The 16,211-nt window shown below is 42.5% G+C and overlaps 1 protein-coding gene across 1 annotated transcript; it reads right to left on the bottom strand.

The window, feature by feature from the left end:
- Window positions 1-713: 713 nt before the first annotated feature.
- On the bottom strand, window positions 714-16,205 carry pdcd6 (programmed cell death 6). The gene is made up of 6 exons (XM_078197967.1): window positions 15,948-16,205; window positions 11,192-11,253; window positions 5,866-5,910; window positions 4,775-4,933; window positions 2,806-2,915; window positions 714-1,516 (listed from the first exon to the last, which is right to left on the bottom strand). The coding sequence occupies exons 1-6, from the start codon at window positions 16,031-16,033 to the stop codon at window positions 1,418-1,420; spliced, it is 561 nt and encodes a 186-aa protein (XP_078054093.1). The 5' UTR covers window positions 16,034-16,205; the 3' UTR covers window positions 714-1,417.
- Between the last annotated feature and the right edge of the window lie 6 nt (window positions 16,206-16,211).

Here is a 16,211-nt window from a genome sequence, read left to right as displayed (position 1 = left end):
CTGTATACTGCAGCCTACCTTTTATACTTCTCGCGCTTAAAAAACCCTTCCCAGACTCCTTAGCAGCCCACTTCCGGTTTTCACTTTAAACTTAAGAAAAATACTACAACAAAAGTAAAGGCCAAAAAATAAACACACTAATTAAATAAATAAATAATCCAATCGATCTCTCACCAGCACTCCTGCCTCCAATCACTCCCTCTCTTCTTGCTCCAGTGGAACAATGAGGGGGAACCTCCCAGGTAACTGACTTTTAAAGTTAAAATAAAAACCCTTCCCAGACTCCTTAGCAGCCCACTTCCGGTTTTCACTTTAAACTTAAGAAAAGTGACTTGCAGTGATCTTGGCTGACACTAGCACAATACTTAAACTGAGGTTCTGTGGCCCTATCTATTCTCAGCTAGTCAGGTTTACAGCATGGAAACAGGCCCTTTGGCCCAACTTGTCCATGTTGCCCAGTTTTTAACCGCTAAGCTATTCCCAATTGCCCACATCCCTCTATACCTATGTAAATGCCTATAAATGTAAAAGATCCCAGGGTACTATGAGAGCAATGGTGTTAATTTCCTGGCCAATTTTTCTCATTCAATGTCATAAAATCATAGCTGTTAGAAAACTGACTTTTTAAAAAATCACACTTCAGATCTACTTCATTGGCAGTGAAAGGCACTATTAAAAGCAAGATTTACTTGCCATATGTAAAACCCTAGAATGCATAAGTTACAACATATTGAAAAATGAGATTTATTAGTGAATTACCATAGGTTTACATTATAAATGTTACAGTAAATAAACATTTGGCACCACTTCTAGTTTTATACAGAGCATTTTGCATATACAAGAGCAAGTATCAAATGGCATTTCCTCGAGCTGTACTCAAAGGTTGGTCTGTGGACATTACATGATACTTAACTAGATTCCCATTTTTCAATCTCCATTGTGGAACCATTAACATAATTGTTACTTAATATAAATTATGAATACTAGGCATTTAAAATGAAATACATCTAAGCTTACCAAGGCCCAAGCTTGTCTAGGTTAATCTACATTACAAATTTACTCAGTTCAGGCCAAATATTTAACAAACATTTGATATTAAAATGTATTTTGCTTAAGGAAATTTCATAAGGCACCATGCATAATATTAAAGCTTTTCTTGCTATAGATAGTCTTGGCCACTGTAGATCTATCAACTCATTTGTTAGATGCAATAGGATATGGCACATCTGCATGCAGTAAACTAATTACAAATATTAAAGTAGTCAGTGATTCTCCAATTTACAAAGTAAAAAGTGAACTGTCAATATTTCCTTAATTGCCTCGAGACTTACACGAGCATTTAACTTCAAATTTGTGTTGTTAGGTCTAAGTTGTGATGTAATCAGGTATAATCAAAGCTTTATATCATAGCAAACATTTATAGTACAGTGAAGACCAGGTTGAGGTACTGCTCATAAGAAACTTGAATCCAGCCATCTTGGTCAGTGTCGTATCGCCTGAATACATCAGTCAGTCTCTGTACAAAGAACAATAAATCCTTTTTACGTGAAAGTTCAACATTCAAGCCAGAGATGTTTAGCTTTCAGTGTTAAACACTTTTCCTGTTTACCCTCAAACACAGGAACAAAATCAAGGTTTTTTTGTTGTGCTAACAATTTCAGATTCTTCCCCCTGCCCCCCAAAAAAGTATTTTGATTTAATCTAAGCTAGCTCTGAATTATTAAAATCCAGATTCAATAATGAAGTCAAAATGAAATCCCAAGTTAAGCCAACTATATCAGGAACTCAACTGTCCCCTACACTCCCAAAGGTGCTGACACTTCATGGATATCAGCTGTTAGTGACAATTCACTTCAGTGTGGGAGTCCGGAGGGTGTAAAGGACCATTATGGATCATGAATAGATCACAGCTAAGTCTGATCATGCCCTCAACTGATTTACAAGACAATCATTTGATAGCTATTGAGAAGTGATCCTTCTCTTTCCTCTCCAAGTGTAGTGGCCAATCATTGTACTTCCACTTTTGCTTGGAATACAACCTTCCAGGTTCAATTACCAATTTTTTTTGTCCCACAGTAATGTCAATACACTATCTTAAATCTATAATTCGGTATAAGAATCAGGATTGAGATAAGTGGTGAAAGTAGTGTTCAATTATTTATCAGTATCTCAGCACAGATGTATTATTATCACTGGAATAGATTCCCATGAATATTGTAAACCTATCACTACTTACAGTTGTGTTTTGTTTTACAAAGAGTATTTCAGAGTCATAGCACTGATGCATTTAAGGGGAAACTAGATAAGCAGGTGAAGGGATATCCTGACAGATGAAGTAGAGTGAGAACAACATGTGTGGGACATAATGGCAGCATACATCTTAAGTGCCAAATAGCCTATTTCTGTGCTGTACAATCAATGCAACAATTTAGAAGATGGAAGTTTCTACTGAAATGTGAAAATTGATGTCAAGAATTATTTTGCACTTCAGACAATTTATCACAGTATTGAGTGTGAAACTGCCTTGTACTCCACTCCAGCTCACTGCAATCCAAACAAATCTAGCAACTATTTTCTGCGCTCACTTTTTCAAGTTTGCTGGTGGAGATCGCAGCAACCAATGGACAGATAGTTCTTCTCTATACTCCCATAATTAGCACCTACAATGAGTTCTCATCATATTAATTCTATACCATTCTTTAAACTTCCTCCTCTCTTTGCTACATTGTTATTTTTTCTAGTTTAATCTCATGCCTACTTGCGGAATGGTCCGGAATGAAAATTATTAAATGAGTTCAACCTTACCTGCAATACAATGCAGCACTGAATAAAATCATCAAAGGCTATCTGTCCTCTTCCTTGTCTGTCAAATTTGCTAAGAAGAACATTGTAGAATTGGTCTGACAGACGGTACCCTTGAAAAAAGTTAGTGATAAAAGTAATATTTTAGAAAATCTTAGTGAGCACTGTTACACTTTAACTTTCATATCCCCACACACGCAGTAATACAAACATAAAACAAGGACTGAATTAATTCAAACAAGTTGATTGATTTTCATAGCTTCTCCTATTTGAAATAATTAAAATAAAAAACATACGGGTGGCATCGATCCTTGGGAGTGACTGGATTGGTTTAGACCCAGAAAGGTACAGGGAAAGAGATCATTGAATCCTACAGTGCAGGAGGCAGCCATCCGGTCCATCAAGTCTGCACCGATCACAATCTCACCCAGACACTATCCCCATAACCCCACGCATTTACCCTAGCTAGTCCCCCTAACACTAAGGGGCAACTTAGCATGGCAATTCCACCTAACCCGCACATCTTTGGACTGTGGGAGGAAACCGGAGCACCCAGAGGAAACCCACACAGACACAGGGAGAACATGTGAACTCCACAGAGACAGTGACCCAAGCCAGGAATCGAACCCAGGTCCCTGGCACTCAGACAGCAGTGCTAACCACTGTGCCACCCAGTACTTGGCGCTGACCTGTAATACCTAAACAAGTCCCATGTAGCCCGCAATTTTATTTCATAACACTGGCAAGATCAGGGACTGTGACATCATCTCTCTGATAAGGATTTCAAAAGGAATTGGGGGGTGGAGGGCAGAAATAATGTATTTGAACAAAAAAGAATGACTTGAGAATGGTATCCACACCATTTTATTTATTTGACAGAACAAATGTCAGCAGCTTAACCAACTGTAGGTAAATTACTAAACCTTTAGCTACATGGAATGATTTTAACATTAATCCTTCACTTTTGCAACCAGTTATAAGGGTTGTGGCATCCTGTACTACATGATAAAGACAAATGATTTAAAATTGCAGGGAGACAGTGGCATAGTAGTGTCATTGGTAATCCAAAGGCCTAGGCCAATGCTCTAGGGACATGGGTTCAAATCCCATTACAGCAGGTGGTGAAATTAAAAATATGGGATTGAAAGCTAGTCTCTGTAATCGTGACCATGAAACTATCAAATGTCATAAATATCCAGCTGGTTCAGTAAAATCTTTTAGGGAAGGAAATCTGGCATTCTTAGTCTGGCCTACCTTTAACTCCAGACCCATAGCAATGTGGCTGATTCTTAACTGCCCTCTGAAATGGCCCACCAAGTTCTTAGTTCATGGGCAATCAGGGGTGGGCAACAAGTGCTGACCCAGCCAGCGACACCCACATCCCATGAAAGAAAAAAGGGAACACAGCATTAATGAGTATTGTTGATTACAGGTTAGTGCCAAATACTTGATTCATCTTTTTGTTCACAGGGTATTCCAATTGAAAAAACCAAAATAGGGAGCAAGTTAGCAAAGGCAAAACTAAAGTGCTAAATGGTGAGATTACCAATGTCCGTCACCAATCTTGTCATAGCGGGAAAACCTGGGTCATGTGACTGGTCATCTTGGCTAGAGGCTGAAAGGTCTTCTATTGTGCTCCAATCTCAAATTATTATTATAATGAATGACACAGCATACATAAAAAAGCTTTCACCAACATTACACTGCAGAAAACATCCTCAAACCAGAAAAGATTGTTTTTAAATGCATGGGAGTTTAAAATGTTGCATTTTAATCTCTCAGTTCTGGTCGTTATCCACATCCCTTATTGACTGACAAGACCTGTAATGCATTGAGATCGCTATTCTAGCTTACCCAAAACGGTAATCTGAAAATAAAAGTTCTGTAATTCCTACTTGCTGTTTTTCTCCACTTACCATTTCAAAAAAAACTAATTAACTCGTTACCACTCAAGTTCTTTTAAGCAACTTACCAAAACCTGATAATGCTTGTTTAAGTTCATTCTTGTCAATGAAATTAGAGTTGTCTCGGTCGTAAGTTCGAAAGATGTTCTGCCAGTCATTTATGTACTTCCAAAGACCCATGAATTCATTGAAATCCACTCCTCCTCTATTATTCCGGTCAAACATTCCTGTGTTTACAATAAAACTAAAATGTGCCATTGTGTAACAACATTTCACGTGGTGCCATATTAGTTAATGTTGGTATCTGAAGTATCAATGCAAAGAGAACTTCATATCAATTGGAAAGGATATAAAATACTCTATGACAATCTGTCAAGCACTACACAATGTGCATTTTACCCAATAGAACATAGATGAGATTATCCAACCACCTGTCAATGCTCCACAACTAGAGGAGAAAGGATTCTCCTCTTGATGATGGATTTGAACCCAGGTAGGAGGACTATTACTTATTACCTGGCTTCTAGCGAACCATCAAACTATGGAAACTTCAAGGAATATCAACACTATTATGCCCATTCTGATTGTTTCAAACTTGCCAAACCATACATTCATTCCACAATTTTTATCTTTTTGGTTTTTTTTAGGTGACCAGTTAGGAAGGGGCCGTGGATTTGTATTTGAAACAGAATCACAAATGAGCAATTAACAACTTCACAAATGGACATCCTCTGTACAAATCTTTAAAAGTGATCCACTTTGATTTGACCCATTGGTCGGTTGACTTAATATTGCTCTGTAGAAAGTATTATGCAGTGTCATTGATGAGCAGATGGTCAGGAATATTGTTCCAGTATTCAAACAATGTCGAAGATTATTCCAAAGTAATCTTTAGTCCTGACTTCCAATACACATGGTTAGTAGCACAGAGGGAAGATTCACATTTACATCTAATCCTTTGGAAACCAGTTTCAGAGCCATTAACTATTGTCATTCCCAGATAGCATAATATCCCATACCCCACCTCTTACAAATTTTCTTTCTTGCATTTAATGCAGGGCTTTTCCCAACAGCTTAACACAACATTAATACTTTTGCTCTAAAATGACAGTTCATTGTCTGATTAAGACCAAATGAAATGGAATGAACTGGTACTTACCTACGATGGACCTGACGGTCTTTGGATTGAAGGGTGTCCATGTTCCTGATAAAGAAAAATATTGATTTATCCGTGGGAATTTTAAATTGGTGCGCGAGTCATCTCAGCTGTATATAAGGCAGTGATTTTAGCAAACATATGACCAGTGAGCTTGCGCAAGCCAGTGAAGAGAGACTGCAGCCAGAGTGAGATTCAGCTAGAATGAGGGTATAGGGAATTTGGAGCGGAGTCGGAATTCGGTGCTGAGGGGAAAGAGTGCTCAACTTCGGGAGGAGCAGAAAGGCAGACCTGCGAGGGAAACTCGAGGGCAAGTGAAGGGTAGAAAGAAATCAAATTGTGCCGTCACAGCCAGCAGATAAGTGATTAGCTGGTGACTGGCAAGTAGTTTTTCCTTTTTTCTGGCTTGACATTGTAGTTGTTTTGTGAGTTAACTTAAGGGTTAAGTCATGACAGGAGATCCCAGGCCCACGTCATGCTCCTCTTGTGCGATGTGGGAATTCAGGGATTCTTCCGGTGTCCTTGGCTCCTTCATGTGCAAGAAGCGTATCCAGCTGCAGCTCCTGATAGACCACTTGACAGCTCTGGAGCTGCGGATGGATTCACTTTGGAGCCTCTAGGATGCTGAGGAAGTCACGGATAGCACGTTCAGTGAGTTGGTCATACCGCAGATAAAAATTACTGAGGGAGATAGGGAATGGGTGACCACCAGATAGAGGAAGAGTAGGAAGGCAGTGCAGGGGTCCCCTGTGGTCATCTCCCTCCAAAACATAAATACTGTTTTGGGTACTGTTGGGAGATGGCTCACCAGGGAAAGGGCTCACCAGGGAAAGGTGGCAGCAGCCAGGTTCACTGCACTGTAGCTGGCTCTGCTACGCAGGAGAGCAGAAAAAGAGTGGCAGAGCTATAGTGATAGGGGACTCAATTGTAAGGGGAATAGACAGGCGTTTCTGCGGACGCAAATGAGACTCCAGAATGGTACATTGCCTTCCTGGTGCAAGGATGTTTTGGAGCGGCTGCAGGACATGCTGGAGGGGGAGGATGAACAGCCAGCTGTCGTGGTGCATACAGACACCAATGATATAGGTAATAAACAGGATGAGGTCCTACAAGCTAAATTTAAGGAGTTAGGAGTTAAACTAAAAAGTAGGACCTCAAAGATAGTAATCTCAGGATTGCTACCAGTGTCACGTGTAGTCAAACATAGGAGTGTCAGGATAGCTAAGGTGAATATGTGGCTTGAGAAATGGTGCAAGAGGGAGGGTTCAAATTCCTGAGACATTGGAACAGGTTGTGGGGGGAGGTGGGATCAGTACAAATCAGAGTGTCTGCACCTGGGCAGGACTGGAACCAATGTCCTAGGGGGAGTGTTTGCTAGTGCTGTTGGGGAGGGTTTAAACTAATGTGGCAGGGAAATGGGAACCGATGCAGGAAGTCAGGGAGAGGTAAAGTGGGGACAGAAACAGAAGACAGCAAGGGGAAAAGTGAAAGGCAGAGAAACCAAAGACAAAAATCAAAAAGAGCCACAGTACAGAGACTGTGGAGAACTCAGTGAATGGATCCAGTAAGGCTAAGATAAATAAAACACAGGGAGAGTATACAAAATATGACAGGACAGATGGTCTGAGAAAGCAGGCCAGAGAGCAAGGGAAGTCTAGATTTCAATGCAAGAGGCCTGACGGGCAAGGCAGATGAACTCAGGGCATGGGTGGGTACATGGGACTGGGATATTATAGCTATTACTGAAACATAGCTAAGGGAGGGACAGGATTGGCAGCTCAATGTTCCAGGGTACAGATGCTATAGGAAAGACAGAACAGGAGATGAGAGGAGGGGGAGTTGCGTTTTTGATTAGGGAGAACATCACGGCAGTACTGAGAGGGGACATATCCAAGAGTTCGCCCACTGAGTCTGTATGGGTAGAACTGAGAATTAAGGGAGAGATCACTTTGATAGGATAGTACTACAGGCCCCAAATAGTCAGCGGGAAATTGAGGAGCAAATATGTAAGGAGATTACATATGTAAGGATAGTTCCAAGAAAAATAGTGTGGTAATAGTAGGGGACTTTAACTTTCCCAACATTGACTGGGACAGCCATAGTATTAGGGGCTTGGATGGAGAGAAATTTGAGTGTATTTAGGAGGCATTTCTCATTCAATATGTGGCTGGCCCGACTAGACAGGGGGCAAAACTTGACGTCCTCTTGGAAAATAAGGAAGGGCAGGTGACAGAAGTGTTAGTGAGGGATCACTTTGGGACCAGTGACCATAATTCTATTAGTTTTAAGATAGCTATGGAGAATGATAGGTCTGGCCCAAAAGTTAAAATTCTAAATTGGGGTAAAACCAATTTTGATGTTATTAGACAGGAACTTTCAGTAGTTGATTGGGGGAGTTTGTTGGCAGGCAAAGGAACATCTGGTAAATGAGAGGTTTTCAAAAGTGTGTTAATTAGGGTTCAGGGATAAGCATATTCCTTTTAGAGTGAACGGCAAGGCTGGTACAAGTAGGAAACCCTGGATGACTCGGGATATTGAGGCCCTAGTCAAAAAGGAGGCGGCAGCATATAACATGCATAGGCAGCTTGAAGAGTATAGATTGTCAGAGTAGAGTTCAGAGAGAAATCAGGAGGGCAAAAAGGGGACATGAGATTGCTTTGGCAGATAAGGCAAAGGAGAATCGAAAGAGCTCCTACAAATACATAAAGGGAGACTAGGGAGAGAGTAGGGCCTTTTAAGGGTCAACAAGGTCATCTATGTGCAGATCCGCAAGTGATGGGTGAGATCCTAAATGAATATTGCTCATCGGTATTTACTGCTGAGGAAGGTATGGATGTTACGGAACTTGGGGAAATAAACAGTGATATCTTGAGAAGTGTACACATTACAGAGAAGGAGGTGCTGTAAGTTTTAAAGCACATCAAGGTAGATATATCTCCGTGACCTGATGAAATTAATCCCAGGACATTGTGGGAGGCTAGGGAGGAAATTGCAAGTCCTCTAGCACAGATATTTGAATCGACAACCACAGGTGAGGTGTCTGAAGATTGAAGGGTTAGCAAATGTTATGCCTTTGTTTAAGAAGGACTGCAGGGAAAAGCCTGGGAATTACAGACTGGTGAACCTAATGTCTATAGTGGGAAAGTTATTAGAAAGTAGATACATGACCTGCAGGCATTTAGAGAGGCAAGGACTGATTAGGGACAGTCAGCATGGCTTTGGGAGTGGAAAATCATGTCTCACAAATTTGATTTGGGTTTTTCGAAGGGGTAAGCAAGAAGATAGATGAGGGCAGTGCAAGTAAGCAAGTTCTTTGACAAGGTATCGCATGGTAGGTTGTTGCATAAGGTTAAATCTCACGGGACCCAGGGTGAGGTAGCCAACTGGATACAAAATTGGCGGTTGTAGAGGGTTGTTTTTCAAACTGGAGGCTTGTGACCAGTGGTGTGCCTCAGGGATTGGTGCTGGGTCCATTGTTATTTGTTATTTATTTGATGATTTGGATGGGAATTTATGGGGCATGCTTAGTAAGTTTGAAGATGACACGAAGATTGGTGGCATAGTGGACAGTGAAGAAGGTTATCTAGGATTTCAACAGGATCTTGATCAATTGGGCCAGTGGGCCAATGAATGGCAGAAAGAGTTTAATTTAGATAAATGTGAGGTGATGTATTTTGGTAGATCAAATCGGGGCAGGACCTACTCAGTTAATGGTAGGGTGTTGGGGAGAGTTACAGAACAAAGACATCTAGGAGTACAGGTTCACAGCTCCTTGGAAGTGAAGTCACAGGTGGACAGGGCGATTAATGTGGCATTCGCCATACTTGGTTTCATTGGTCAGGATATTGAATACAGGAGTTGTGACATCTTGAAGTTGTACAAGACATTAGTATGGCTACACTTGGAATACTGTATACATTTCTGGTCACCCTATTATAGAAAGGATATTATTGAATTAGAAAGAGTGCAGAAAAGATTTACTAGGACGCTACTGGGACTTGATGGTTTGAGTTATGAGAAACTGGATAGACTGGAACTTTTTTCCCTGTAGTGTAGGAGGCTTAGGGGTTATCTTATAGCGTTCTGTAAAATAATGAGGGGCATAGATAAGGTAGATAGTCAACATCTTTCCCCAAAGATAGGGGAGTCTAAAACTAGGGGGCATAGGTTTAAGGTGAGATGGGAGAGATACAAAAGGATCCGGGGACAATTTTTTCACTCGAGGGTGGTGAGTGTCTGGGACGAGCTGCCTGAAGCAGTAGTAGAGGCGGGTACAATTTTGTCTTTTAAAAAGCATTTAGACAGTTAGATGGGTAAGATGGGAATAGAGGGATATGGGCCAAAAGCGTGCAATTGGGACTAGCTTAATTGTAAAAACTGAGTGGCATGGACAAGTTGGGCAGAAGGGTTTGTTTCCATGCTGTAAACCTCTAAGGTGTAATCTTCTTTTCTTGTTCCTTGCATATCAACTGCAGCTGAGAAAGTAATTGGGCAATTCAATTCCAGGAAGAGTTGTGAAAATGCCCAGGAATTAAATGTTCATCTTTTCACCACTTACATGCACACTCGCCACTCCCCTCCCCAAATGCAACATCAAAAATACTCATGCTGCTGTGTTCTATATTGTTTTGCCTTATCATAAAGTAAATGTTACAAAAGTTACCATTTTTATCATAGAAATCATAGAAACCCTACAGTGCAGAAGGAGGCCATTCGGCCCATCGAGTCTACACCGACCACAATCCCACCCAGGCCCTACCCCCCACATATTTTACCCGCTAATCCCGCTAACCTACACATCTCAGGACTCTAAGGGACAATTTTTAACCTGGCCAATCAACCGAACCCGCACATCTTTGGACTGTGGGAGGAAACCGGAGCACCCGGAGGAAACCCACGCAGACACGAGGAGAATGTGCAAACTCCACACAGACAGTGACCCGAGCCGGGAATCGAACCCAGGACCCTGGCGCTGTGAAGCAGCAGTGCTAACCACTGTGCTACCGTGCCGCCTTTATGCTAGTCAACTTCCCCTAGAGTTCTAATCTTTCTAAATCTCTGCTCAAATCACAGAAGCCAAAACAGTAACTTTTGTTCGAGTAATGTTGAACTGAATGCTCAGTTTTACTTCCCATTAGTCATTTAAAAAAATTTCATATCCAGTATTTCATCTTCTGCTTAAGCCAGCATTGCTATATGTTCCATGTATCTCATGATTATGAAATTTAAAAATGACACTGTTTCAATAACATGCTCACTCAATGACACATTCTTTGTAGTTTTCAGGACGGACACTGTAAAATTAAAGAGTTTGCACGTTCTGACTTACCATTGGATAAAGCCTGCTGAAGCTCACTTTCAGATATAACGCCACTTCGGTCTCTATCGACTCTGAAACAAACACGACAAAGGCATGAAAATAAAGCTCCAAGGTGTAACAGGAGTACTATTTATACTTCTGTGGACTCCACACACACTTCTATAGACCAAACCAAAACAGAAATCCACCCCATTGTATCTAGCATCACCTATACTGCAGTAAATGAAGGTGCTAATTATATTTACTGCTGTAAACAGGTCAATAATTTGCCTTCAATTCCCTGGACCCTTAGCTAACTGACTTTTGTGACTCATGCCTTCTGAAGCCCATATAAATAAAGTACCCAAAGACATTTCCCTGTCCATTATTTTTGGCACCTCTAAAAAAAAATAAGGGTATGACTTAGCCTTTATAAATTCATACTGTCTGTTCAGTTGAAAATTGCAGCTTCTGTCACTTTATTCTTATGCTGGTAATTTTCCAATAGCAAATGTTAGACTAACGCTCTTTCACATGTCCTGAACAGCAGAATGATGTGCACAATTTTCCAATCTTTTATTCATTTGTTCATGGGTTGGCAGTGGCACTGTCTAAAACAGTATTTTTATTCTCCATCCCTAAGCATAGATCCCTGAAGGTGGCAGAGCAGTTGAATAGAATAGTTAAGACGACATTTGGGACACTTCACTTTTATTAGTCGTGGCATAGTGCATAAGAGCAAGGAGGTGATGTTGCAGCTGTACAGCATGTTGGTTAGACCACAGCTGGATTACTGTGTGCAGTTCTGGTCACCTCACTATAGGAAGGGAATACAGAGGAGATTCACCAGGACAAAGGCAAAATATTGTGAATGCGTCATCCAAACTCATCTATTCTCTCTCCACAGATGCTGTCAGACCTGCTGAGATTTTCCAGCATTTTCTGTTTTTGTTTCAGATTCATCAGGATGTTGCCTGGAATGGAGCATTTGAGCTTTAAGGAGACACTGGATTTGTTTTCCCTAGAGCAGAGAAGGCTGAGCGGAGACAGGGTTGAAGTGGGTAAGATTATGAGGGGTATGGACAGGGAAGCAGCTGCTCCCCTTGGTTGTGGGATCAATCATGAGGGGGCATACGTTTTAGGGTAAGGGGCAGGAGATTCAGAGGGGATTTTTCACTCGGAGGGTGGTGAGAATCTGGAATGCGCTGCCTGGGAAGATGATGGAGGCCAGAAATCTTACAACCTTTAAAAATTATTTAGATGAACAATTGAAACATCATAACATTCAAGGATACTGGACAAGTGCTGGAAAATGGGTTTAGTGCAACTTTATTGGTAGTTATTGTCTGCGCAGACTCGATTGGCTAAAGGGCCTTTTCTGTGCTGTATGACTCTAACAAGACATTACTGTGTCTAACATTGTCCCAACAGGCAGCTTGACCACGACTGCAGGTCTGTGGGAACACGTAGCAGCACTGTGTCTTTGTTCAAGACAGATTTAGTGGAACCAAAGAATGGAAGTTGAGATTTAAAAAACTGCAGAGAAGTTGAAATATATTACAAAAGGGAAGCAGGTCCCCCTGTATGAAAACTCAAAGCACACAAAATGAAACTTAATTGAATCAGACCATGTTCACCGAGTGATTGCAAAAGAAAGAAAGTGAATATTCACCGAACAATAGTAAGTACATTGCTGCTGGAAACGAACTTAATTGACTTTAAACCCCAACCTTGACCAAGAACAATCACCCACATGCACAAGTGAAGCTCTGTATTTTCCATAATAAACCCCATTAAAGTACCAAATACAACTCCTATTACAGAAGTTTCCGTGGTGCCTCTTTAATTGCTAGAAGTTAATCCTAGCATAACTAACATTGCTTAGCAACTGCAAAAAAAAAAGCTACATAGGTATCAAACAAAGTTCTGGTGCAGAAATTCTGTTACTGACAGGATGAACTCTCCAATTCATTTTTACAACTCAATCTCATTCCAGAACTCAACCACACTACAAACAATCAAAATGTAAGATTTGCAAAAGTGCCTTCTTTCAAGGTTGAAAAGATGTGAGTGGTTTGCTAATGTAGTGGGTTTCCTCCAGGTGCTCCAGTTTCCTCCCAGTCCTAAGATTTGCAAGTTAGGTGGATGGGCACGCTAAATTGCCCCTTAGTGTCCAAAGATGTGTAAATGTGTGGGGTTACCGGATTGGGGGATGGACTTGGATAAGATGATCTTGCAGAGAGTCAATGGGCTGAATAGTCTCCTTCTGCACTGTAGGGATTCTATGAAAGTTAGAAATATTTTTCCCATGTAAGCTTGCTAAATATTTTTTCATTCAAACTCTTTCTGGCCAAAGCACCACTTTGCATATGCAAACTGACTGCCGTAAGGTTTTCAACCACCTACCTTCTCAATCGACCAACGTCTTTGCACCATTGTAAAGCCTAAAACTACACACAATGGTACTGATACAATTTTATATTTATACTTTCAACCTAGATTGAGAAGATTTAATCTGAAGTCTGGAGCTATAGTCAGCCTTTGTGCATTATTTAAAAGTTACCCCAATTCACCCACTGGATCTCAGTACCTATTTACAACTTCAAGTGTGAACTCATCGCAGAGCAGTAAGAACACAAAGAAAATCCTATACCCTAACCTGCCACGTGACAATAGAATGAAACCATTTAGTGTTTCAATGTTTTCCCTTCTGCAGCTCCGCTGAAGGGAAAAACTAATGCTGGAGTCCCACTGGTACTGACTTCCCCCCAGTGCTACAGGCAAAATACTGAGTCTTTACTTGGGGAATAGAAAGTGAGTGGTAATATGCAATTTTACTTTGAGGGCAGGTGCAAACAACAGGTATGATTACATCCTCAGATACCCAATGCAAGCAGGTTGTTCATGGAGCATGGTCATGGAAGAGAAAGAGGGGAAAACTTGTTGACTTCCTTCCTTTCCCAAAGGCCAACTGTAATATCCCCACTACCATAAATCAAGTTCAAACTGCAGATTCTTTTGGTATGGGTTTGTACTACACTACATTTTACATCTACACAGAAATCTGAACAGTATTACAAAGTATGGCAGATGTAATTATAACAGGTAACCACACCTTGATTTTCTTCAAACCAGGCTCATGTTATTGGTTTCCCATGACTCATCTATTCTTGATACCTTAATATCAAGGTGGGTGGCACGGTAGCACAGTGGTTAGCACTGCTGCTTCACAGCTCCAGGGTGGCACGGTAGCACAGTGGTTAGCACTGCTGCTTCACAGCTCCAGGGTCCCGGGTTCGATTCCCGGCTCGGGTCACTGTCTGTGTGGAGTTTGCACATTCTCCTCGTGTCTGCGTGGGTTTCCTCCGGGTGCTCCGGTTTCCTCCCACAGTCCAAAGATGTGCGGGTTCGGTTGATTGGCCAGGTTAAAAATTGCCCCTTAGAGTCCTGAGATGCTTAGGTTAGAGGGATTAGTGGGTAAATATGTGGGGGTAGGGCCTGGGTGGGATTGTGGTCGGTGCAGACTCGATGGGCCGAATGGCCTCCTTCTGCACTGTAGGGTTTCTATGATTTCTTTCTATGATCAAATAGTGGACTGAATTAAAACACAATATATAAAACACAAGACGGGGTGGCACGGTAGCACAGTGGTTAGCACTGCTGCTTCACAGCTCCAGGGACCTGGGTTCGATTCCCGGCTTGGGTCACTGTCTGTGTGGAGTTTGCACATTCTCCTCGTGTCTACGTGGGTTTCCTCCAGGTGCTCCGATTTCCTCCCACAGTCCAAAGATGTGTGGTTTAGGTTGATTGGCTATGCTAAAATTGCCCCTTAGTGTCCTGAGATGCATCGGTTAGAGGGATTAGCGGGTAATATGTGTAGGGATATGGGAGTAGGGCCTGGGTGGGATTGTGGTCAGTGCAGACTTGATGGGCCGAATGGCCTGTTTCTGCACTGTAGGGTTTCTATGATTTCTATGATAATATGCAGTTTTCAGCACATCCCAGAAAGTACATCTACTTCAGTTCTAGTGCAAAGTATTGAAACAATATCCTAGCAACTGAAAATGGTAAACTTGCCAGTGATCAGCATAACTTCAATTTCTCACTTGCCTTGAAAAGAAACAGAACCCATGACAGAATCGTGGGTTTTCCCGCAAATCTGTATTTCATTAAATTCAGAATTTTAGATCAACGCTTAATTTGGCAATATAGCTCCACAAACACCTAAAGATGCTTTAACTTCCCTATAACAATAATGAAACGTTGTAGAAATAGACTATTTCCTAGGACATTATTAGAGTTAGTCAGGAACTGCAAACCAGTCTCACCCCACACCCCAGTGCCGACCCTGCTGAGGGGCCCAGCCTCTCTACCCCAGTGCCCACCTTGCTGAGGGGCCCAGCCTCTCTACCCCAGTGCCCACCCTGCTGAGGGGCTCAGCCTCTCTACCCCAGTGCCCACCCTGCTGAGGGGCCCAGCCTCTCTACCCCAGTGCCCACCCTGCTGAGGGGCCCAGCCTCTCTACCCCAGTGCCCACCCTGAGGAACGGTGGCAGCCTTCACCCCACCCTCAGTGCCCACCAAGGGAAGAGCCCGGTCCCTATCCCCCACCCCAATGCCCACCGATGGGGGCAATCTCCACCCAGCCCTCAGTGCCCACCCTGAGGGGGGGATTATTTCCAATCCGGGGGTGGTGGGGGCAGAACTATGGTCTCCCTCCCCCCACCGCAGAGACGGTCTTTCTCTCTCGCCAGGCACACGTTCCGCGGAGGCTGTCGATCCAGTACCTCTGGAAGACGTTCCAGAGGAAGCCTTGGTCGGGGAGGCCGTTGTTCGGTTGCTGCTGCTGCTGCTGCCGGTACTGATACGCCATCGGAGACAGTTAGCGCCACGAGCCAAGTCCCAACCGCTTCCCCCTCTCTCGCGCTACCGTACACCCCCGCGCCCAGGACTTCCGCCAGCGTCACCTGACCCCGCACTGCGCCTGCGTCCCTGACCTCCCGGCTGCGCTGCGCCTCCGCTCCTGACAGCACCGCCCCTGCGTCACTTCG

The sequence above is a fragment of the Mustelus asterias genome, chromosome 2, assembly GCF_964213995.1.
Source record: "Mustelus asterias chromosome 2, sMusAst1.hap1.1, whole genome shotgun sequence".
In the NCBI taxonomy this organism is placed as follows: Eukaryota; Metazoa; Chordata; class Chondrichthyes; order Carcharhiniformes; family Triakidae; genus Mustelus; species Mustelus asterias.
This window is presented reverse-complemented; position numbering and strand designations above follow the sequence as displayed.

Bases quoted from the DNA above. Each gene is read 5' to 3' on its own strand.
- pdcd6 (XM_078197967.1), bottom strand. From the start codon at position 16,033: ATGGCGTATCAGTACCGGCAGCAGCAGCAGCAGCAACCGAACAACGGC. The intron at 5,911-11,191 runs GTAAGTCAGAAC...TTTCTTTATCAG, and splicing joins TCAGCAGGCTTTATCCAATG to GAACATGGACACCCTTCAAT. The intron at 1,517-2,805 runs GTAAGGTTGAAC...TTCTTTGTACAG, and splicing joins AGTGCTGCATTGTATTGCAG to AGACTGACTGATGTATTCAG.